Raw genomic sequence first — 26011 nt, 5'->3', positions numbered from 1 at the left:
CTCATAATGGCAACACTTTTGTTCAACACAAAGAAAAACAGGAAAGCAAATCTCACAGATGCAAACTCCAATCAGTTGATGATTTTAGCTGACAAGATTTCAAAACCTATCAGAGCAGTCAGAGCAGTATGGAAACTGGCAGGGAAAAAAATATGTTTGACAGTATACCTACACTGAAACAAATATCCCTCTTTACTTTTAAAGAAGTTTTAACCCATAAAGACCCAGTGCTACTTTTGAGGCAGTTCCCAAATGAATTTTTATCTAAAATTCCCCTTTCTTAAATTATTTATCACCTTTTATTTTAATATCATCCTCTGTACTTTGTGGTTTTTCGGTGAAAATCATGTATTTTCTTGTATTTAATTCAATGATCATGTAGATGTTCATTAAAGCTTGGATTAAAGTTGAGAGCTATTATTATTAAATGAAAAAAAGCGACTTTTTCAGCAAAGATATAAATAACTGAATGTAAAAACAAATGTCTCCATCCACTGTCACTGATCCAACTCCATGGGTTTACTGATGAATCAATGTTGTAGATGATGACGTGTTTCCACAGTAACTACGGAGCCTCTGAACGTCCAAATGGGTCATATCTGATGACCATGAAAAGATGACAAACTGTACATCAATTATTTACATGTATTGATAGGATTAGTGGATCAACAGGTATTAAGCATTTTAGATCAGTAGATGGTTTTGGTTTCCAGTTGTTGTTTGTGTGTGTATAATATATGTGATATATGTAAACATGCATTTATAATACTGCCACACCTTCACTGTGAGATTACCTTGATCATGGCTACAAAGGGCATTACTCTCTTCATGTACTTCTTCAGTTCTGGCAGTGCTCCCAACTCACTTGCTATCACCTTGTTGTCGGGAAGGACTCCGTTGTTGCTCTGGATGGACAAGACAAAAGGGGAAAAATACACAACAAGGCATATATACAGATATAATGGACATTGAAATCACAGGAATTTGCACCAAGTCAACTCAATTTAAACCTAACCTCAAAGTATGAAAGATGTTCTATTCTAGATCTACATGTAACCTGACTGGGTGGCCGTGTTACCTTGTAGTGTTTGCCGAGCAGGGATAAGGCACTGTGTTGCCATGGAGGGTAGCTCTTTGCTACATAGATCATGCAGTGAGAGGGCTTTGCTGGGGGCTTTGAGTCACCCTTCTATTAAAAGACAAAAAAAAAAGATTATTCCAGACAAATATTATTTATCAATATTTCAGGAAGACATGACAGCAAGACTTTTACTACGAGTACAGGTGAGAGAACAGGGATGTAGAAATCTGTACAGATTATTTGATAGAACAGCGTCAGTTCTACTAAGATGACCTTACAAGTTCAACTTATTTTACGCTCATTCCACCACAGCGCTGTACATTCACACTGGAAATTAGATTACAGTCCTCAATACATGTATCACACTGGCAGAAGACTTCACAAACATTCTGACTTCATATACATGACTTTGTGGCTTTACTGTGGTGAAGGAGTTAATAACAATCATCATTTCAATCTGATGTGTAGACTATCCTTTCACCATGATCTGCTCATGCAGTTCTCTTGGGACTAGGGATGCAATGGTATGGGAGAAAACTGAAAACCAACGACCTGCACGGGACTGTCTGCCCTTATGGACCACGGTTTTTCGGTTTAGGATTTTGGTTGGCACTTTATATACTGCTTTACAGGTCACTGTGTGTGTGTGTGTGTGTGTGTGTGTGTGTGTGTGTGTGTGTATGTGTGTGTGTGCCTGTCCAGGCAGGGAAAAGCCCGCCCCCACAAGTTAATGTCCAATGAAGGTTTAAGTCACTCCACTGTCTCACCTATTGCTGTAACTACACAGTGTAGATACGGCCGCGGCTTGTACCTCTCTCTCTGTCTCTGCCTTTGGACATGCATGTGAGCGTACAGCGTGGGGAAGCCCTGCGCTTTGGTTGCAGACAGCGGACAGAGAAGCAGCAGAGGTCCACTTTTCCAAACCTGCACCCGCCCGTAACTGCGAAGCTGAGTACCACAACCTGTACCAGCGTAAGCATACATTAGACCCGCAACCCGGCCCAACCCACTTAAACACATTGTTTACACAGTAACCCACTTTTAAGTACCCAAGGGTACCCGACCTGGTGTAGGACTCTAACACACATACAATACCGTGACACATTTATCCTACTGTGAAATTCAGTTTTTGCTGACAAACAAAACAAAAATATCATTTTGGGAGAATTTTTTTTTCTCTTTATGTAAAAAACATGTACCTAAACTGAACCAAAACAGTGGTCCAAAACCGCGATATGGACCGTATGGTGGGCTACCTGTACCATTGCACCCCTAGTGAGGACACAGTTTAGAAATCTAATCAGCTCATTGGATCCAAATGAAAGTTTGTTTGAAATTTGAAGAAAATTTCTCAAGATGTGCCTGAAATGTTGTATCTATAAAAATGGTGAGATATTGTAGTGGAAAATTATTAATTTATATTGCTATAGTCAAATTTCTGTTGATATTTGTACTTTTCCTATTTTTATAGTTCTTCTTATATTTTGTATTTGTTATTTTGCTGGTGTTGTAAATAATGAGTTGATTGGTTCTTCTTGTCTGTGGCATTTCGTTGCATTGTTGATTGTGTTAACCTGCAAATGACTAACAAATCTGAATGATTAAAATAAATTAAAATGCATTTATGGTGTATTAAATCATTAAGCCATTATGCAGTTTAATCTTAAATTTATTTTGTGGGATTTAGGTTCATCATCATCATCATCACTTTATATGTAAAATCATGTTTTAACTCTTGTTTCAAGTATTGATAATTATGTACATATTAACACGTTTATTAATTTAAAAAAATACATATATAAGGAAAAAAAGAACTGTCTCAGAGAGTGTACTTGGGTCTAACAACAGAAAGTAACAGAGGGAGAAAACCAAGTAAACATTTCCTGCAAAACTGCTGCTGTATGGTGGCGAGAAAACAAGATTTTTTCCATCAGTGGGAAAATCATAACTATTTAGGATATTAGCAGAGGGTTAAAGGCTAGACAGCAAGAAAAAATGACAGAAGACCGCCTCTATTGTGAGTATTTGTGACAATACAAGCCAATGATGTGTCAAATAAAGACATAAACAACTGATAAGGTTAGAAGTTTCCAGATGGATGGCAGCAAAAAATAAAAACACCCAATTCTGATGCCAAGTGACAATATTTTGTACAGGCTATAAAAAAAGGGAGACATGGAGCCCTAAAACTTACAATTGGTCCCTGATGCCATTTGTCTGAGTTGCATTTGGCCTGCCCATGTTCAATAAACTCTTTTTTACATCAGTCCAATAAGTATGTTGAAGTGTTTTTAACGAAGAGAAGATTTCCAGAGTTTTTTAATCTGTTTTTTAAGACACATCAATATGAGGTCAGTGCGATTAAACCCTTTGACTTTTGGCCATCAATATCTTTTCAGTTCATCCTTGAGTTCTGTTTTTACTAAAGACATTCTTTCAAGTCGTTCCTGAGATACTTCTTTTTTTTAATTAAAGTGACCGACTAATCTTTTTTTATTACACACGATTTGGAAACGGTTGTATTTTCCCCACAAAGTCCACTTTACATACATCCATGTACAAAACCATTATTTAAAGGACTACCTCTACTGTCTCCCTTTATCCCCTTTTTCCATCATCAATCCATCTCCTGGCTTTGGCTCCACGGTAACAAAACATTTGCAGCAGATCGATAGAAATGGTCTGGGAGTCTGAGATATCGGCTTGTCAATACTTGTTTTGCTCGTCTCCTTGCTGCCTACAGCCACTTATCGAAGTGCTGAACAGTTAAACAACAGACAAACTTCCCTGCTGTGAACACACAACAGTTTTCATTTTTCAGCCGTATCTAAGAGGATCCTGGAAGCTGTGGCGAAGAATAGAAAGAGGACAGATGGAGACAATGTCAATAACCACAACTGCTATGAGGCAGACATGGAGGAGAGAGTGACAAGGACCCAAATATTTTGTGCAACAGTTTTTTTTTTGTTTTTTTTTTGTTTTTTAAATGTACATTTCTGTTGTCTCAGCGGCTAAGATGCCAATGTGAATCAATTAAATTTACCACTTTAGATCCAAGACTAATGAACGTGTTGTGGAATTTTCCTGTTTATTTTTTATAATTACATTAAAAAGAATGGCGAGAAATATTCGGGTAATAATTTCTATCTTCACATAAATGGCAAAGATAAAATAAAATTGTCAAGCTATTTACATTTTTCAGTATTTTTCAGTTATGATTGAATTAGTCAAGCCTATATTGATAAAATTAAATCTAAAAGCTTTTTAATTTCCTAAATATCAGCTCTTGTGTGATATTTTGAAACTTTTTATTGTGTACTTTTATTATTTTATGGCTCATTGTGCTCCCAATCAAACTATGGCACCAAACCATGAAACTGATAAACACCACCTGAGGGAGAGAGACTCATGCATCACTACCTCCGAATTACTTACTACACTTCATCAGCACATGGAAACAAGTGTTGAATTTCACAGAAACTATTAAAAACAAAAGAGCAATCAATTCTGAAATCAATAATTGTATAATTACTTTATAACCCTTTATAAGTAAGTGGGTAGTGAAGCATGTGCAAATGCAGACACACATCGTACCTTGTTTTTGGGAGGTAGCATGTACGCTTTGAGTCGCAGTCTGAGGTCATGCGCCGTCTCCATGAGGTACTGAGATGAACGGATCAGGATCTCGTCAACTGGACCCGCCACGGGCCATGACGCCTTCATCAGAGAACCAGACTATTGGGGTGAAACATAGAAAATGGAAAAAACTGTTGGGGTTTTTTGCAGAAAACAATAGACTTTTATACATATGAAGTATTATCTTTATACTAGAGGTGTGAATCTTCACTGGTCTTACTAAAGTCCTTCACAAAGTCTATAGTGTGCCCCCCTCTCATATCTGAAAACAGCAACTCGCATTAAAGAACAGTTTCATATTCTCATCTGAACTATCTCTTACTTTTTTAATGTAACAGGCTCTTAGTGTCCCATATCATATTTAGCAAATGATCATTACTTCAGAAAGCTGTACATGACTCACATTAACATAATCAGTGCTACTCAAGCCCTCAGCTGTGTCAAATGTCAAGTGTATAGGGTTTTCAGACTGCAAACTGCTTGAGAGTAATGAAATATACAGGTATCATTTAGAGAAATATTTATCACAAACGATACTTGTTTGCAACAGGTCAGGACCACTTACAAATTCTAATATTGCAAGTTCTGTTAAATCACTTGTACATGGTATTTAGGAGCAAAATTGCTAGTAGTAGTGCTTCTTCCATGAGGCCCATTGTGTTATTTATGCGTTTTGACAGGGAAACTTGCAGGGACACAATTTCCAGAACCACAATTAGATTCCTTTTGAGATTTGTTCTGAGTTTTCAGCTTTCCGTTCAGTGCTGGAAAGAATGCAAGAATTGGCTGTCACGTCCCTGACCTTCACTGTTTGAATGAGCCCAAATTAAAAACTCACAGTGATATTAAACAAATTTGATTTTATTGGAATGTCAAGATGAGAAGCAGACCTAATTTTATGACCACCTCACAACCTCTGAGGACGTCAGGAGATGCCTCATCTGTAGCAAAATGTGTAATTTTATTTCTAGTAGCCAAATCAATCCCTTGAAACGTCATTTTGTTTACAGCCGGGATGATACTCCCCTGTCAACTATGTATCCTCCATTTTCCTACCACTCCCTTTAGTTAAGAAGGGCTTTCAATAATGACGCTTTCTGTGTGCTTCTTAGGAGGCCGTGATGGACTAGCACGAGTGAGATGCTCGTCACAGCTGGAATAAACATGTTACAGGCCGCACTGCGGAAGCTCATGTATAATTTCCTATGTCGATTGAATAAGTCTGTCAATCAAGTAGTTGTGTCACTGGTTGATATCAGATGTAGTGCCATTCGCTACCAGTCCAGGATGTGGAAGCACTGGTATAGCTGTCTTGTTAAAGTGACTCTTCAATTGATTCTTTTTTTTCCCTGTTTTTATCGTGTTTCTCTGTCTATATTGGACTGAGTCAGGGATAAAGTTGAATTGAATTGAATATTCAGACCCCAACAGTCTATACTATAAACATCTGCATCTTCCCAATACTATGTGTTGTCCATGAATAACAAAATATAAATTTTTCTGCATTGTATTGTAAGTAGAGGTATGTATGTATGGAATCTTATTTGTCCACATGATGATACCTTGTCTTTTCCTGCAAATGCATTTGCCAATAATAAATGTGAACCATCAACAGCTGTAGAAGCTGTTCTTACTGTAATCCACTAAAATTTACTTAGGGGGTCAAATGAGTGTCCATTTTTGTCAAAAAAAAAAAAAAAGTTGTAAGAAATGCATAAAACTGTGCTGAAATAATGCTAATACATTTGTGCACAGACTACTGATATTATTTGACAGTGGAAGCTATATTTTCAGAAATATTGGATTTTGAATAGCATGTGTATGTGAAAACTTTTGCTGGTGGACGGACGTGACATTACCCATGATGATCTGGTCAGTACCAGAACTTTATTAGTAATAAACTTATATACTTACTATTGCTAATTCTCCTCTTATTCATAAATGTTAGTATTGTGGATCTAAAACAATAACAGCTGACACAAAAACACAAAATGTGGCAGTGGACGGATGTGACATGGTTGTTACAGATCCCATCATACTGATGCTCGGCAGCCATGTCACCGTTCCACAAATGATCCCTGTGCAAAAACTAGGATCAGAATTATTTATTGTATAGTTTATCATCATACTAAAGAGTAAATAACAATATAGAATTGTTATTTCTTTATAAAAATGCTTATTATTAGAAAACTGTTGATTTAAAAAGTGACATGTGGCATTCTTAATGTACGTATTTGCGTAACATAAGCAGGATGAATCAGCACCATACTCCATATTGCAACCTGTAAAAATAAAACATATGATATGTAGTATATAATCTTGTAAGAAAACTTCGGGAACCTAAAAGAATAGAATATTTGTTTTTCAGGTAAATTCAGTTAAAATATAACTTGGCCATTTGTGACATGAAAATATAGCATTAATTGTGAGGAAACTGGACATTTTTGACCTGAAAACATAGTTCATATGATCATCAACATGTTGCAACAGAACTGAAATCCTGTAAATTTGCATAACTTGCATTTACCAACACAAAGTTCCTTTGGGGATTCACTTATATTGATTTCTTATGCACAAAGACATACATAAGACCTCTAAGCAAATTTTAGCCGTAATACACTAAAGCTGTTTTTGTTTTGCCACCTGTACTACCTGCTACACATCAGTCTGTATCTAAACATATAGAGGTTCGAGACCAAGTATAGAAAACTGAATTAAAGTTAAAAAGTAAACTACAAAAGTTTTGAGCCCAGTGGTATTTTACAATCCTATTAACTACACAGCCAGAGGTCACAGCACCCTCACAACCTGCTAGGCATACAACCATAATAACTAGGTATGCGTGAGAATCTAAATTGCTGTGTGTACCTCTGAGTGCCTCTTAGCTCTCGAGTTAGCGGTGCTGAACACATGATTGGAGAAAACACTGGTTGTGGGGCTTTTGTTGTTGCTAAGCGACAACTGAAAAACCCATTTCAAGCAGAGCCGCGCTCTTTCATATTCATAAATTCGAGTGTTAAAAATATTCTCGCTGCCTGTGCTGTTGGGAACAGTGCTTCTTTTCCCTTCAGAAGGAATGATGGAAAAAAAAAAAAGAGCCTGTGGTGTGAAAGACAGACTCCTAGTGGACATGAACACTGACAGAGGGAGAGTGTGTGTGTTAGTGGCCATTTCACACAGGTAAATGAGCTGTGGGACTGGCGCTACTGCAAGCCTATATGATGTGTATTATTCCACTACACCCCCCCACCACCCCACCCCCTACTGATCCCATGTGTATTCACAGATGTAAAGAACATGGAAAATTCTAATGTTTCTTTTATATTTTTGTTTTCCTTGAAAGCCTACAGGGGATAAACCACACAAAAAAACATGGAAAAGAAGATGAAGTACAACAGCAAGTACAACATTTGTTAAGAGAACATGTGCACCCACCAGTCAATAGGTCACTTACCTTGCCCAGCAGACTCCATGTATATTCACAGAGGTGGGGGCAGATGGGGGCCAGCAGCAGAGTTTGTCTCTCAATGAACTGGAAAACAAGGTCTCTGTGCATGCCCTCAATGGCCAACTCACGGTACTTATCTTTGGCTGCCTGCACACATGCAAAACCAAATATTAAATGTTTATATATTACAAAAATACTACTATTACTAATACTAAACTGAATATTAGGTGACACAACAGCATTATATGATTAAATGTTCAAGAATGATGAACAGTGTATCAATGTAAAAAGCTGCAAGAGGTCATACACAGCTGTTTTTCTGACACCCCCCCCCACACCTTTACCTGGAATTCAAAGAAGCCGCTCTTGAGAGCCTCCTTGTACATCATTCTGTCATAGTGCTGTTCAGTCTTTAAGATGCCTGCATTCATCTCACTAGAAAGAACACAAAAACCCTTCAATCACAGGGAAAAGTCAGGTTCATCTTCCACTTGGGAGTTCAAGGAAATTCAAAAAGCTCTGAAAAGCTTGGTGTGTAGAAGGTGGTGAAACAACAGACAACAAAAACAAAGAGAGAAACAACACTGATAAAGTTGTTAAATAGCCTCAAAAGTTAGGACTGAGCATAGCATCTGATTTTTACTCACGACGTCTTGGATACTGTCCCGCTTTGGAACAGAATGGGAGATGCCCATGAAACAGAAAGCAGTGATTACCTCCGCCAAGGAGGTTATGTTTTTGCCAGGGTTTGTTTGTTTGTTTGTTTGTCTGTCTGTTAGTGTGCAACATAACTCAAAAAGTTATGGACAAAATTTTGATGAAATTTTCAGGGTTTTTTGGAAATGGGATAAGGAAGAAATGATTAAATTTGGTGGTGATCGGGGGTGGGGGGGCCCACAGGGGGGCCCATTTCCAACAAACCCTGAAAATTTCATCAAAATCTGTCCATAACTTTTTGAGTTATGTTGCACACTAACGGACAGACAAACAGACAGACAAACAAACAAACAAACAAACAAACCCTGGCAAAAACATAACCTCCTTGGCGTGGGGGGGCCCACAGGGGGGGCCACTGATCAGCCTTGGCGGAGGTCTGCGCTCTCCGAGTGCTTCTAGTTTCTAAATGTTGTCGGACAGTTTGTCTATTTGGTCGCTCACTTACATTGCATTTGTAAATATTCGGCCATTCCTGATATTCAGATCTGAACTCTAGCCACTTTCACACAGGGATCCCGGAAAAAAGGTGAGTTGGTGATCCCACCTTTTTGCCACCATTGACCGATTTCCACAGCCAAGACAAAGGAGTAACAGAGGTGAGACAGGCTGGACTTTCACACAGCGAACTTGTGTTCCGGAACCAAAGGGGCAGTGACGCAGCGCAGCGTATAGTGTGACATATAACTTGCACATCAGAAATACCCCGAGCCCAAGCACAGCATAGCATAGCATAGCTAACCTCTCCTCTCACAGAGTTCCACACTGTTCCACAAATGTCAGCATGGATAGAGTCCTCCGCCTGAAGTGACAACAGCTCATGGATCTCAGCGTTTCCCCAGTTCCACATCTTTCTGGTTGCGTTGATATGTTTGTTTAATGTGCACAGCCTGCACTCATGTTTAAATCCCACTGGTGCGGGGGTCGCTCATGCAATACTTCATCAAAACGTCACACCTTGGAACAAGAGATGTTCCTTTTACATAGCGTTCTGGAATCATGACACCTCTAGAGGTATTACAGAGCCGAGACAGAGGTGGGACCGAATGATCCACCATTTCATTTACACAGACATAGTTTTGGGATAAAGGTGAAATACTCCCGGAACAGAAGTGCTGTGTAAAAGGGGCTACTGACTCTGAAATTCTAACACTTTGGGATAAGGGCAATTTAGGATTAGTAATGATGTTAAAAAAAAAACAAACACACAAAACAGTGTTTTTAAATATGATATGCACTCAGGCTGCATCCAGTTAAGGCTTTGTCCATTAGGAGCAAAGGCAGACCAAGCACCACCAATTTGCACTCCAATGCATGAGAGGATCTGACATGGTGTTTTTTAATCACATCATGGGTTTTATCTCTTTACATGTTTTAATCACATCATGGGTTTTATCTCTCTACTTGCCCTAAATTGCCCCTGTTCCAAGTTTTTGGAGCCTGTGCTGTGAACATGAATGGCAAGAACTGATGTATACAGCATTTACAAAGATGAAGCTGAGCACATAAAACATCAAAGATTTTGTCTCGGTGTTGTGAGGAAGTTCAGTAATCACAATCATGTAAATTCAGAAATCACTGCTTTGTGTTTTTTCTCCGCTTTGCTGGGTTTCTAAATCAGTGCTTGGCATGATGCATATTTTTTGCCTGTGTTCATACTGAGCTTGAGCTGTAATGAACTGACTAAAAACTAAAGGAGTAAAAAAAAAAAAAATCTTAATTTGACAAATATAAGGCACAATTATTTGCAGCCCATATTTATGTTTATTACAAATCCCTGGTTCCCTCACTGGACGGATGCATCGTTACATTCATCAGAGATGCAGAAAAACATTAGCTCACTGTGATGTACATAGCAATGTAATCAAACATAAAATTCTGGTTCTTCATTCACTATCTTCAGCATTATAAATGTCTATCTGTAGATTTTGACTTTTTTGGACTTTAAACTAAATGTTGGGGTTAGGGTTAGGGTCTCAGATCAATGTAGGAGTTAATACTGATAAAAATTTGAAAATGTAATTTTAAAAAAATCTGCATTTTGTAGATTGAAACTGCTCAACAGGTCACATCCATTTTTAAATTATCCTGAACCATGTAGAATCAACCATTTGGGTCTTATTCTTAGCACCCTCTAATCAGAGGTGTATGGGCTCAGAGTGGGAGTTTGTGAAACCACGCTCATTTTCCAACAGGGAAAAGCATGTAATATCGTCCTATTCAAAGCCACCACACTCCCTTGACAATAACAGTAATTTTAACCAATCAGGGCAGCCGTCTGTCAGGTGAAATTGCTGCTGAGAGTGTGCTGACTCGGAAGAGGTCTTCAGGGCTTCAAGCCACTGTCCCACAGCCTGGTAAAGCAGTGGAAATAGTATATTATACAATATAGAACATTAAATCAATAATATAACATAATACAGATACTATTTATTGACATTTTTTAGGGATGCATCGATACCACTTTTTTCCAGACCGAGTATAAGTACAAGTACTTACATTTGATTACTTGCCGATACAGAGTACCGATATGAATACTTAATAATACCATTACAGTTCTTCGTTACTTTTGGAAATGTGCTTTATTGTCATTGCCATTAGTCTGACTGTAACCAAGTGCTCCTCTGCCACGTACCTGCTGCACTATGAGGTGAACGTCATGCTGCCGTCAAGTGGTATTGGTGTGTTTGTATTGGAGCACTTTTACGAGTACGAGTATTACTACACACACTCAGTATCGGACCGATACATGCATCCCAAACATTTTTAAGTGGATAAAATGAATTTTGCTTTTGCCTATGTTAACAAAAAAACCTTGAAACTAACCCTTTCAGACCCTCATATGCATAGATGTCATGTGATTTTCTCGTATTTTCTTTGGTCTGAAAAGTCATGTCCACACACCAGCACTCCCCTTCTCAGCTCTTTGCTGAATTTTAAGCAATTTACTGAACCATGCAGTTTAGGTATTAGTCTATACCACCCATTCTCAATGTTTTCCACCTCATACCTGGCAAAGACTCGGTCATTAAAAGTATCCATAGGTCCTGTCCTCAGATTGTTCTGGTTGGCAATCATCTCCTTCACCCACTCCACCCAGGTGTAAAGGCGCAGGATTCCAGCGTCAGCCATGGTCTCCACAAAGTTGGCATCTTCCACCGTATCCCCGGCGTCGGCTAGAGCTAGACGCATACCTGAAAGATGCAACATGTGTTAAAAAAGAAGCTAGTGCTACAGCTTTGCAACAAATCTTTAAGAGCTTACATGAAGAAAAGTGTCAGTACATTACACAGGCACGTGTCTCTACTTTAGATGATGCTCTCAAATTGAACTTCCCTGCCTAAATACAACCATCTAGGGAGTATTTTAAGGTTTACTAGGAACCACTTAGCAGTTATTTTCCAAAGTAAAAACCTTGTGTAATCATTATCTTTGTTCTCAGTTCAGTCTCTCATTTTTCAAACTCAAGATTTCTTTTACTAGGTAGGGTAAATGAAAAAATAATAATAATGAAGAAAAAGAAACTATCCTAATGAACTTCAAATACCCAACAGATGTTACTTCAAACTCAGAAAGTCAACATAATGTGCCTATCTGCTGTCAGCCCATGAAGCTCTTTGCTTCCATAACAGGAGAGGTTCCAAGAGACAGATGCTTCCATTCACTATTGAACTAAGTTTGAACATAAAAATACATTAAAAAAAAAAACAAAAAAACAAAAAAAACAAAAAAAAAAAAAACATGCACGAAGATGGATCAGTTTACTCTGAAAAGAAGAGCGTACACAAGAAGTATCAATTAAAATGAGGGGAAAACAGATGGACATTCACACATCTTAATACATCATTAACTTAGCAAAACAGGTTCCTCTAAATTTGACTGAATACATAAGATTGTTCCCTTTTCCACAGTCCTGCAAATTCATTGCAGTTTATGACACATTAGAACATTTATTTTGCTTTAATATCATCAAAAGGTGTCAGATATTTTAATATATCATTAACCTGTACAATGTAAACACAGATACTCATTACATTAAAATAAAGTCTAATTTAAGTGACACATTCACTGCTCATATCAGTCAATGTGAGCACAAAACCAACTGGCTGAGTATTATGATGGAGCCTTTTCTATTCATCTTTCAGTGGGTGCATAATGGTTTATGCACCATGAAACCACATGCGCTTTCTTATTCTCCCATGTTTTAGTGAAAGCAAATCTTTGGAGAGGAAAATAGGCAGAATAGAAGATGAGGCCCAAGACTCAGGGAGGTAAATCAAGAGGAAAGAGAGGGTACCGTCTGCAGAGAACTTGTCGATGGCTTGGCTCAGAGTGAGGAAGTTTCCAGTTGATTTGGACATCTGGTGAATACAAAAACAGATGTTAGCAGCTAAAAGCTCTCAAGCAGGGCCACCCACATGAGTTCATTATAAAGCACTGTCAGAGAAAACTTGTGATTCACTGTGTTTAGAGGTACCAAAGCAAATTAAGCACAAATCGACAGCACAAAGTAATTTAATAGCTTCACAGCTCAGCAACTCCAGTGTTAAATCTACAACTGTATGCCAGAGAGCAGTACAATACTGTATGGCAACTGCAAAACTGAATATTCCTAGCGAGACATTATTTTACATTTGGCAGTATTTGCATGCCACATGGCAAGGTACCGCACCTTTTCTCCCTCAAAATATAACCTCTAATTTATTAAGGTAATAATATCCATATTAATGTTTAAAGATGAATATTTCATGACATGTATTAATGACACACCTTTTCAGAGTTGAGCAGTAAATGTCCATTGGCTCGCACTGCCTGAGGCCACTTCCCACTGCGGAACAAAGTTCATTTCCATGACCATAATTACCATCATTTATTCATCACTTAATCGCCTTTTCAGAATAAGTGAAAATAAGGCAAATGCAGTAGCAACAGCTGATAAGAAGTCTTTTGCATGTATGCATTTCCTCAAAAAACATATCATATCCTTATTTTGACCATGATTCAAAATAATCTTATAATTGTGAACAGTCTGTGAATACAACCTTGCATGTACTGGTTTTGTATTGAGTCTGCATTCTCACCTGTCTTTCGGCCACATGGCTACATGGTTGTACAGGTAGTACGACAAATGATTAGGCACCAGGTCTTTGCCGGACACACGGACGTCTACAGGATACCAGTATTGAAATTCCCTCCTCAGTCTCTGCAGATGCTCTTTGGGGATGTTCGTCTTCGGGAATGGAGACGTCTTAAAGAAGATAAAGTCCCATACTTCTCTGGTCATCTGCTCCGGCCTGTGGCAGAGTTAAATGAGCAACTTTAAATGCTAGACAGACAGAGATATATTAGATAGTTGTGTGTGTTTGTGTGTGGTGTTTGTCAGTGTTATTTGTTGTGTGCAAATACTTGATGCCCAGTGGTGAGGCTCCCTGTCCATTAAGCACTCCACCCTGGAGGAGGTGGGCTACAGTGTAGTATGCCATGTAGATAGTGGAGTCTGATAAAGACTCAATCAGCCACTGCTCATCCCAAGGCAGCCGCGTTCCTATGGTAACAAGGAGATAAGCACGTAAATACACACAAACATACAAAAAAGGTTACAGCCTAATTTCAACAATCTGTGCATGCATATATAAAATCCTTTAATACATATTACTTTTTAAAATCAGTGTATTTAACCATTTTTCATTAATTTCCAGCAAATTACTCACTCACTGCTACTACGACTACTACTATTACTGCCGATTCCCATTTCAGTCTCAAATGGAGTTATGTTCTTGTTTTTGTGTTTCATAGCATTTCTTTCCTACACCAAAAATGTTCTTTTACCACTTTGAGGGCTAAAAAGAGAAATACTGCAAGTCTGAATAGCAATCCATTTCTATTAAGAAACTAAAACAAGAATATGAGATCTGTGAAAAGTAAATTACATAATGTTAACAAAAATCAAATGGAAAATAATTAACCAATATTCACACGTCAGCCCTTTTGATTCATTAGAACTTGTCTGTATCATGGAAATACTTGTAAAAGTTGAGGAAAAAAAAACTTTCTCTAAGGCTTTTATAACTATACAAAGCATACAGACATAGTGTAGAGATAACATTGGCTGAATAGCTGACTAATGTCTGCGGGGAAAAAAGTAAAATAAAACTAAGAAGGTTTTAGAAACAGACATGGAAAACATTGTCTTTCAAATCAAAGCAAACAGTTCCCTTCTTTGGTATATTAGTCAGACTTTGTGCTTTATTCTGAAAATGTGTGGGGTGATATTTTTAGTAGGAGTCAACGACAGGCCTAGACTGGACTGGTTTATACTGTTTGCCATCTGGCCTCCAGTCTGCATCTATTCCTGTGTGAACAGAGATGCAAGGCGCCCAATTGTCAATCCTCTGTCTCCACCTACAGACCAAACTGATCAGTCGTACACAGGACTATATAGCTCACATTTTGCAGTGTAGTAAATGTGACCGTAGTGTGAAATGCTCTTGTTCTTGATCGAGACATTGATAGATGCAGCAAAATTATGTGGTATTTCTACTAACAGTTGAAAACACTCACCAAGCCCATAGGTTCGGGAGCATGCATGTTCCTGCAGCCACGCCAAGGTTGCCTCAAAGTTTCTTCGGGTCTCATCACAAAATCTGTGCAACAGTGAGCAGAATTGACCATCAGATACCTTCTGTGCATGTTGACAAACCAAAGCATATGATCCAGTAGGAAGCAGGGGTTATTTGTAAAGTCAGACTTTCGCCTAAAAATATTTGTTTTGAGCTTTCAGCAGTGGAATGAATCAATAAACACTGCACAAAGTTAAATATATCAGTGTGAGTGTTGTACGTTTCCAAAGACTTGAGGGCTTCATTGGCCTGCTGCTTCCACTCTGCATCTCCGTAGTCCAAATACCTGAAAGAAACACAGGCAGCAGTATGAACATGAAAGTAAACAGAGCTCAAATAGCATCAGACACTGCGTCCTAAGAAATGATTTTGATTTATTTGTTGCAAGGTTTCATGGTGCTGACATTTAGCAAACAATAGCACCCTGGAACACTGTGTCCCCTGAATGGATGGAATCTATTTGATGTCCATTTAAAAGGTTCTCTAGTGCTGCTTCTCCACTAATGGTATCTGCTTGACTCACCTCAGTTTGGCTCAGCTTGGCTTATTTTTGGCACAGCACACTGTATTTTCACTGCAGGTAAAGTATTATTTCAGTGTGGCTTGTTATCGAAGGCCATGCAGCGTAAACTACTGTAGGATGAAGGCTGCCATAAGTGAGGCAATGGTGGAAGAGGAAACTTAAAAGTGGTGTACAAAGTCAAAGTTGGAGAGAGTTTGGGTGGAAAACCTTGATAAGATACTTTATCATACCAGGCCAGAAACCACACTATGACAGAACTGCCCTTGTTTGTTGGAGGAATTGCGGAAACCACTATGCAAATCATTTCCATATAATGTGGAACTGTGAAGCTGTTAATCAATGTTGGAGAGACATTCATAATACCCTACAGAAGATTTTTAAATGTGTCATTCAAAACCAAAATCAAAACTTTATACTTTGAGTGTATACCACAAGAGTGGGGGAAGAAAGACAAATATCTAATCAATGTGTTAATGATCACCAGTAAAAAAAAACCCAAAAAAACAGTGACTAGGAAATGGTCGACTCAAGAGAAGCTAGCCCTATCATGGACATATCATTGGACATTTACAAAATGGAGAAAATAACTGTGTACGAGAAAAAAAAAAACACTGGTATGTCACAGACTGGAACTATTTGCTTCATGTTGGGAGAAATGGGTTCAATATATGATAATCCAAAGGCCTGATTTTATTTTATAAAAATGTACAATCACAGCTTCATGGTCACTCCCAAATGTTCATTGCATCAAGATCTGTTTCATTTTTATGTTCTTTACATTACTTTATTTCAGTTGTTCTTTCCACCGACTGTTGAGAAAATGGATATATCAGATACAGGAGGTCCTCGGGTTATGCGGTACTCGACCTAAGCTGTTTCGACTTTACGACGCCTGCGTCTCGTCCGCCGTTTTGTCTCCAGCCCCATAGTGTAGAGTGTCTGTGTTTGTGCTCTGTAATTTTCTCGGTATCCTCGCCTTTTTCACCCTCCTTTTTCACATCATGGCCCCAAAAAAGAAAGCAGGATCTTCTAGCGATGCTGGTCCAGCCAAGAGGAAAGCCATTACGATGGAAACGAAGCTGGATATCATCAAAAGGTCAGAGAAAGGCGAAACGCCGATGAACATTGGTAAAGCCTTAGGCTTCAGTCGGTCGACCATGGCGACCACTATTAAGGACGGGGGTATTAAAGGGTTAATTCTGACTTATGCAGAAATTCGGGTTATGTCGCCAGCGTAGGAACGGAACTCGTTCATAACCCGAGGACCTCCTGCATAGACTTGAAAATAAGAAGAAAATAGAATAAAAATATTTCAGGCGGGGATGTATTCGTTTAAGCTTAAAATCTGTTGTTGATGCCCCCAAGTTGATCCATGATGATACACTGTCCACATGTCCAAGTGTCCTTGGGCAAGAAACTGAACCTTAAATTGCTCCCAGTAGGGCCTAGCAGCGCCCTGCATGGTGGCGACCGCCCATTGGTCTACGAGTATGTGTGTGAATGGGTGAATGTGAGGATTTGTAAAGCGCTTTGGGCACCATGACGGTGTGGAAAAGTGCTATTTAAGTGCAGTCCATGTACATGTGTGTTGATACATTTAAGATTCTGCACCACCAATCTGTGACCTGCATAATTTTACATCACATTTAGTCTTATTTCCACTTTCTTAAATCCTCTGTGAACTCTGTACTAGTGACAATATCTGATGGTAAGTGGTGGTCCTAACTCTCTTGCATTAGAAATTAGAGATGGGTAATCCCAGGTTCATCAAGTCAAAGTCCTGCCATGTATTGGTTCCAACCTGTTCACTGAACCAGCCCATTTTGATGAGCACAATTCCTCATCCAGGTGGATGGGATAATTAGTGGAATCACGTGTTAAGTGAACAGGTTGGAACCAATACATGGCAGGAACTGACTTGATGATTTGATTGACTTGGGATTACCCACCTCTGGTAGAAATGCACAAAAAGCCTAGCAGAGTCAAAGCGAGTTGAACAGATACCGTGAGCAGAAAAGCAGTACTTGTGTGGATTTGTACATGTTTGAAGAACTAAGATGCAAGTGTTTGGATTTTTACATGAAATCCAAACTGAAACCTTTAGTAGAATCCATGCACTGGCTGTTAACATAGATGAAGACAAATTAAACTATTGTTAACTTCGTAACGGCACTGGCACTCACCACTGGTCACAAAGGGCCACAACACACTCGTCAGCTGAACGTGACATGACCTGTTTTTCGGGCTCCATGTAGATCATGGCTTCACCCTTTAATAGATGAATAAAGCAACAGTCATCAGCGTAAATCACTATCAGACTGCAGGTGTCATCCAAGAGTCAAAAACAGTAATGCTAGAGTTTTGCATTATGTAAAAATAATAAGTATCTTGCCTTCTCCACCATCATCCTCTGAATAGGTTTCTTGACATCCTGGACTTTTTGGCCTTTATATCCATCAACCAGCATGATCTGAAAAAAGGAAATAATTCCCAGACACTCATTCATGATACTTCGCTTTTCACAATTTAGTAGCATGAATCAGATTTCTCTCTTGCACATCTTTTAATTACAAATTGTGAGTACATAAAATATAGTAAATTGTGATCTCTCTTGTTTAAACTGTTTGCACTTTTTAATGTAGTATGAGAGTGGTTGAACTTTGTACATTTTGGACACCTTGCAGTATGTCACGATATGTAACACAAAAAGGAGCCTAGAAACAAAAAGTCCTGTACATGATATATACTATACATCATACTCTCCAGCTGCTCTAATGTACTGTACATGCTGACACAGCTGACTCGGGTACAGACTTAGTACATAAGAGTCAGCCAGAGAGAGAAAAACCAATGAATAAATGAATCCCTGACACTAGTCTTAAGATGAGCTTTAAGATCACTTTTTTTTTTTTTTTTTATCTTGGCGAACAACCAAACCAGGTTTTAACATAATCCATAAAGGGGGTGTGAAGAGGCTGCATTGTGGGGCTTTGTAAAGATAATGTCAACCTACTCACCCCTTCATAAAATCCCTTAAGGTAGACCTTTTCCTTGGCCTCGACCAGTTTCTCTTTGTCATTCTGGCTCTGAATCTTCAGTTCATCACAGACCGAAGGAGCAGACAAGTTCCCATAGCCTGGGATCTCTATGATGGGGATCTGGCGCACACACACACACAAACACACACACACACACACACACACACGGATAAACACGTAACACTGAGACTCAAATATTTGGCAACTCGGATTTGTTTCCTGTAACTATTTTAGGGGATCAGCTTACCGGCTCAAAGGGCAACACCATCTTGTCCTCAATTCCATACTTCTCTCTTAGGGCCTTTTAGAAAAACACAAGATTAGCCACATGGATACTGATGTTATTATTAGCAAAACATTTTTATACTTGCTTAAAAAAACTTATTTGTTTTAAAATAGTAATGATTTACAATGTAGAGCAACTTAAAAGCATAATGAGCACCTGCAACTGACAAATGTAATTAAATTTACAGATGGGTGACAAGTTACATGAAAAAAAACAACTACCAACAACCACTGGTTTAAAGACAAAAAACCTAAAGTAAAAAACTAACAACAATTTGCCCGTCCTGCTCACTGATACCCTGCCTACCCGGGGATTCATTTTTAGTCTTAACTTTCAAGGCAGGGAGAGATTAACATTTATGCTGAGGCTGCAAGCTGAACTTTACATAATAAGATGGGGCAAATGGATTAGTTTCTTTAAATGCAATTAATGTGTGAATTCTCTCATAGTCCTGTGAAATGCTATATAAACTGCCGCTCTAAAAATTACATTAGGTAACTTGATAGCTATTTCACAACTGTTTAGAATTAAAATTAGATTGTGACTATTATCCATTGCCGAATGTTGTTTGTTATGTTCTGTTTGACAAAATGATAAATAACTAATAAAAACTATGTGTCCAAAAAAAAAAAAAAAGAGAAAGGCAAATGTGAACAGGGTGAACAGTGTCCAAGAAATGGGTGGGACCAATCTCGGACAGATGGACGGATGGACTGAAGGGCAGACAGAATTTCTAGTATATCTATATATATCTCCACCCTCTGGGAGGCAGGGGTGTCTTTTTTTTAATTTTTTTTTTAAATCTCACTAAAGATTCAGTTTGGTTCAGATTTTTTGACTGTAAAATCCCACAGGATATGAGTCACATAATCCATTCACTAACCCCTGATGCCCATCATCATACTGGAGGAGATCACCCCCATTTGGTTTTTCCTCTCATTTACCTCCTGTCTGTACTTTGAGAAAACAATATTATTGCTCCTGTGTAACAGATTAAGTGCAATGCACAAGTCATTACTGCGAAGTGAACCTTGACAGGGTGATGCGGGGCTTGAATCACCTTGGAGGGGTTTATTTCAACATAATAACTGACTCATTATCCTATTTATTTGGCTAGGTACTAAAGACATTAATCATTTTGATTTTTATAATTACTTTATTGCTTCAGCTGAAGAAGTCCATTCGATTCTTTGCTTTGCTTGCAGTCTATTATACAGACAAGGGAGCTCTTACAATTGTATCATCGGTCATATAGGAAAGCCTTATAAACCCACCTGTTTTTTCTTGATGTCCCTGAGAGCGGCAATGTCATCAGGAGCATCAGAAGGTACACTGGTAACAACTCCAGTACCTGAAGGGAGAAAAATATCACATTAAACTCTGATTCAACTCTGATTCAACTGTCATCATCTGTTTTTTTCTGTGACATCTCAGATTCAGGGATCACATCTGTCACTGATAGACTGGTACCCTCCAAGTCACATACTGGTGCAGACTCACCCTCATTTAACATTAAAACTATGTGACCACCATAAGCCCTTCATTCAAACAATGTATGGACAAAAGTATTGGGACACACCTGATTTTAAGTATTTTGGTGCTAATACTGAGCATTTCAATTTTTTCATAATGGTTAATTTTGTTTCCAGTGTTATCTGTGTTTGACGCTTATGTGCTTGTTATTACTTTGTTTTTACTCAACAATGAGTAAAAAGTATGACACATTCTGACCATAAATAATAATTTCAAACCACAAGTAACTATCCAAGTTAGCAAATTAGGCTTTAAAATTAAAAGTAGCATTGATTTCACATTTATTTTGCTAACTAGTGACAACAGACATGAAAATTTTATCATGATAATATTTTAAATCAACAGAACGGTATGTCAAACAGTGGGTGTGATGTGTCACAATCCTTTTATCCATACAGTGCATCTGAGTATTCATATGTTCAATATAACTTCATATGTTAAAAGCTTTGAATACTATACAAAAAAAACCTTATAATGCTTCATATCAAGAAAATCTGACAGAAGACAAAAACATAATGCGCACGCACTTGAAAACCCTTGGCCTGACTTATCAGGTGCACTACTGCCCCCAGTGGCCTGACTTATCAGTGCATGGCAAAGTTTTTGGACAGACGGATGACCAACTGATGACGACCACGGCCAGTGTGATGATGGCCAGTGCGGCTGAGGGTAAAAAGCAATCCATGATTTTTTAATATGTTTCTAAACTGTGTGACTCTTACCTTTGTCTTCCTTGATGGTGAGCATTGGCAGAGCGTAGATTATCTTGTAAGAAGTCAGAGGAGCACTCAGAGCAGATCCAAGGATGTCCTAAAAAAGAGACCAAAAAAGGGCATGATTGATTAAAATCCTCTTGGTAGCATCTAAAAATGCCATCACACAAAAGTGGTGTAAAGAGGAACCCCCTACCCTAAATATTTGGAGAAACATTGTGGAAGAAATTCACAACATGGAGAGACAGCAAGCAACATGATAAGATCGATGGAAAAAGTGGACAATATACAGGACGACAACTGACACTATGTTCTAAATGTTTGTGTTGTATAATCTCAAAAATGAAACAATAAAATATGTTAAAAAAAAAAAAAAAAAAGGGGGCATGATTTTCCATTTTTACACACAATACATTTGGATGTGCATGCACATGGAACCTACTTGAATGCTTGTAAGTTACAACAGCATCTTGTGAGTGTCTGGAATCACCAAGTAAAGTGTGTACCTGTCCCAGTATTTCCATGACCGCTGGCACCACTCCATTCTCCTTGGTGAAACCCTGGTAAGACATGTTCCTGGCAGACCTTTTGGTGCAGATGAAAATGTCTCCATTCACAGTCTCAAAGGCAAGATACTTCATGTCAGGCCTCACCCAGCAGTTAGTTTGCCCGAACATAGTCTCCGGTCTCAGGGTGGCAGCTACCAGAAAGATATTTTTGCCTTTCATGCCACTAAAAAGAGAGAAAAAAAAACAACAACTCTGAAATGTTTCACTATAATGTGTTGACTCAAACGAAGAAATAATGACATGATAACTTTCTTTCTTGGTACATGATCTTTGTAACATGAATTGCTGGTAGAGAGCATTCCTACCTGCTATAAAAGACTTTAGACTTGAATTTTGCAGTGTACGGCTCAACTATCTTCATCTTGATAAGAGTGTACTCCTGAGGTCCAACTCCCTAAAGAGGAAATGCAAATGTTTGAAAAAGAACTCATTTCAGATCTCAGTTCACGCTACATTTTCAGATTTTAATTAGTTAAATGTAAAATTCTCTATATACCCAGCAAACAAAAGATATTCAGTGAGGGACCTGGGAGATTAAGTTCTTTGAGCATGTAGTAGCAGTACAGAACTGCTTGCATATCATTACATTTTGAAGTGCTAGTTTTTATCAAATATAATGAAGTGTAGTTCAATATATTCTTAAACACATCAATCCAGGTATGTGTACCTCTCCTGTTTGTCTGTCATGGTCCATGCATGGCTGACCATCCTTGGGGGAATATATGGTATACCTGTTGATTTGGGAACATCATCATACAAATGCTTCAACATCATACTCAAAGAAACTGAAATCATCATCTGTACGTATTTATTGTAAAACTATGGAAATATAAGACACTGGTAAGGGATTACACCATTTCACCTTTTGCCAAATTTAATCTTTTTTCTCTCCTTCAATGTGATGAACTGCCACCGAACAAAGGAGTCATAGAAGGGGTTCACATCTGTAGTGATGAATGAACGCCTCCAGTCCACCTGTGAAGTGAGAGCATGGCATCAGCATTTAGATAATTTAATTACCATCAAAGCCAATAAATCCCTGGCAAACTAGTTTGGAAGCCAGAAAAGACAGATGATTACAAGCCCTGGGGTTTTCTGGATGGTGCCAAGAGGTCTTTCCATAATCAACCCTTAACATGATATTGCAAATAGGCTCAATATATAAATGCATTTCATTCTTAAGTAACAGTGCATGTCAAAGTATATTTAGGTTTACTTTTATGTAATAATATAAAAAGTTAAATGGAAGTACATGGAAAAAAGTGAAAAACAGTTCTGGAGTTGAATGGCTTTAATAGAATTAATCACCTTGACTCCCATCTGTTTGAGGTCTTTGACAGCCAGAGGAGGGAAGTACTCCAGCCAGTGTTCAGCATTAGCAAACTTGGCTATTTCCTCATCTTTTAGGCCCAAAGATCTCATAATGTCCCACTGGAAGGTTGCAGACCCTGATTTCGCCACTGCTTTACTCTAACAGAAAAGAGAGAGAGAGAGATGAAAATTACAAGTGGAAATAAATTCTTTGTAGCCGAACAGCCAGGTTCAGAAAGTTACATTCCACATGCAATAAGACTACTGAACTCAACATAATACCCCCCCCCCCCTCCCCATACACACACACACACACCCTAACCTACATAGGACTGTTCCAATGTATAATATAACTGTACAATATTGAGTACTGAATTTTTTTTTTTTTTTTTTAAATCAGAGAACCATAGATTTTTATACTCACACATAGTTTTTTACATGCATATTTAATCTATCTTGTATATATTATCCTGTATGTATAGTGCCGGTTTGTATTTATTGTTGCTGCCTGCTGAGCCAACTGCACCAAAATTTAATTTTTGATGTAAAATCTGGAATGACAAATAAAGTCTGTCTAAGTCTAAATTCGTAGATGATATACTTAATCCAATATTGTCATTATATTTTTTTTTTTTTCCAGAATACTTTAGACACTGACCTTCTTTCCCTTGGCTTTGTCTTTGATGATGATTTCATCAGATGTTTGGGGCTTCTCCCTTTCTTCCTCCTCCTCATCAGGAAACTGTGGAGGGTTTCCATAAAGCTCCATCTCTCGCTTCAGTTTGTCTGCACAGGCCTGATGGATACAAATCAGATTTATGAATACCTGAGCTAGCAAAAAAAAAAAGGTAGTACATGGGATGATGTAGGACATGGACATTGCTTTATAGCGAAGACATGTTTATAAAGCTCACTACCAAATAATGTATCATCATTGGTGGAAGCCACACCGATCATTCTTATTTTCTTTATGCACAGAGAAAGCTGTAAAAGGCATGGTACTGCAAATAACTTGCATATTGTTCAATTGACATTATTGGCAAAATCCTCAAAAGACATCTTCATTAGCACAAATGTTATGAGGCATTGTCAGTACCCTTCTTTCAACAATGCTAAAAACTCTCACTTTGATTGGCATTCCTGTGCAGTGCAGTCCAAATGGGAAAAGGCAGTTCTTGCCTTTCAGAGCCTGGTAACCAACACCAAACTGAAAAGGGGGGGAAATAAAACAGCAACAAATAAGACACAACTGATATCAAGATAATTATCTGCATGTTCAGTAACTTTCATTGAGACTAACTGGAAAAATGTAGCTTTTCATTGTTCATCCAGGACTGCTTTTGTATGTCAACTTACCTCACATTTTGACAAGCTGAAGGTGTGTCCAAGATGCAACCGACCATTCATGTATGGATAGGGGAAGGTGACAAAATACTTGTTTTTGCTGTAAAATATAATAATAACAATTAATGTCATTCATTGATATACTTTATTCAAAACCAGTAGGTTTTATAGAATTTGCAATTTTCTTAACATAGGATTTAATATGCAGAAGTCATTACAACTGAGAGTGGACTCTTGAAATGTAACATCAAACATAAATTAAACTAATCCCAACTTCCATTAAGACAGACAAAACCAATCCTACCTATGCCTGTGATACATATTTAAGACTATCAAGTGGTCATAAGTGTACAAGGAAAAGACCAGCTGAAGGAAGTATATTTGCAGACTCATAGTGCTCTAAATTCCTGGATATTTTATTATCTGTGCTGAACTGTTCTCGGTATTACTTCTAAATGCAGCAAAAAATAAAACACTGGGTCCTTTAGCATGATAGCCAGCATAAACAGGTGCTTACTTTGTGCTTTCCCCAATTGTCGTTGGTGCATCATGCTCAAACACTCTGTCTTTCTCCCACTTATCTTGGATCTCTTGTTCAATCTTTCTCAAAAAGTCCAACTTTGCTGTTCCTTTCCGCTCCTGAAATACAAGACGACACTTCATTAGATTGTATGCAAAATGACAGCAGACTGTGAACCTACTTCAGGTTACTTTGAATCACAGAATTTATCGTTAACAAGTTAAATGGGCTAAATAACATTACATCAAGTATACCAGAATAGAATAATCGTCAAAGCACATGTATTGCAGAAAAACAGCTGTGATCACTTATCTTCTCTCTTGTCTTCAGTTGGCTCGGCAACTAGCTGTTAGCTAAGTTTGCTAATAGCTACATTAAGTTAACGTACTGTAATACAACGTTATTCAATCCCTCCAAGTCCTCATGAATACCCTAAAACTACAGATGTTTAAAACATAGACCTACCGTCATTTTGACTCAAGCAGTTGGTAATTTGCTATTCTTTTCTTAAACAGAGGGAACAGCAACAGTTTCCAGATTGACAAGAGAAACCCACGCCGCCGGTGTTCGGCTGATGACATACACTATCAGAACATCGCGTTGCCCTCTGGGAAATGTATTCTTTACAACTTTTCTGCTGGAGTATCGATAGGAATACAGCGAACTAATTGAATC

General features: G+C 38.2%; 1 protein-coding gene across 1 annotated transcript in view; it reads right to left on the bottom strand.

Annotated features, from left to right (window-relative positions):
* Nucleotides 1–25932, bottom strand: part of lars1b (leucyl-tRNA synthetase 1b) — a 36005-nt gene extending 10073 nt beyond the window's left edge. Inside the window, 28 exon segments of the mRNA XM_030154024.1 lie at nucleotides 795–905; nucleotides 1079–1189; nucleotides 4676–4816; nucleotides 8172–8312; nucleotides 8510–8600; nucleotides 11890–12073; nucleotides 13177–13240; nucleotides 13650–13707; nucleotides 13961–14173; nucleotides 14286–14424; nucleotides 15441–15523; nucleotides 15720–15785; nucleotides 18206–18291; nucleotides 18415–18492; nucleotides 19040–19180; nucleotides 19308–19361; nucleotides 20621–20697; nucleotides 21602–21689; nucleotides 22099–22324; nucleotides 22467–22555; nucleotides 22829–22892; nucleotides 23024–23136; nucleotides 23470–23631; nucleotides 24131–24268; nucleotides 24599–24679; nucleotides 24829–24916; nucleotides 25334–25455; nucleotides 25802–25932. Coding sequence (XP_030009884.1) covers nucleotides 795–905; nucleotides 1079–1189; nucleotides 4676–4816; nucleotides 8172–8312; nucleotides 8510–8600; nucleotides 11890–12073; nucleotides 13177–13240; nucleotides 13650–13707; nucleotides 13961–14173; nucleotides 14286–14424; nucleotides 15441–15523; nucleotides 15720–15785; nucleotides 18206–18291; nucleotides 18415–18492; nucleotides 19040–19180; nucleotides 19308–19361; nucleotides 20621–20697; nucleotides 21602–21689; nucleotides 22099–22324; nucleotides 22467–22555; nucleotides 22829–22892; nucleotides 23024–23136; nucleotides 23470–23631; nucleotides 24131–24268; nucleotides 24599–24679; nucleotides 24829–24916; nucleotides 25334–25455; nucleotides 25802–25807 — 3015 coding nt within the window. The 5' untranslated portion in view covers nucleotides 25808–25932.
* Nucleotides 25933–26011: the final 79 nt, after the last annotated feature.

The sequence above is a fragment of the Sphaeramia orbicularis genome, chromosome 14 (genome assembly GCF_902148855.1).
Source record: "Sphaeramia orbicularis chromosome 14, fSphaOr1.1, whole genome shotgun sequence".
Classification (NCBI taxonomy): domain Eukaryota; kingdom Metazoa; phylum Chordata; class Actinopteri; order Kurtiformes; family Apogonidae; genus Sphaeramia; species Sphaeramia orbicularis.
This window is presented reverse-complemented; position numbering and strand designations above follow the sequence as displayed.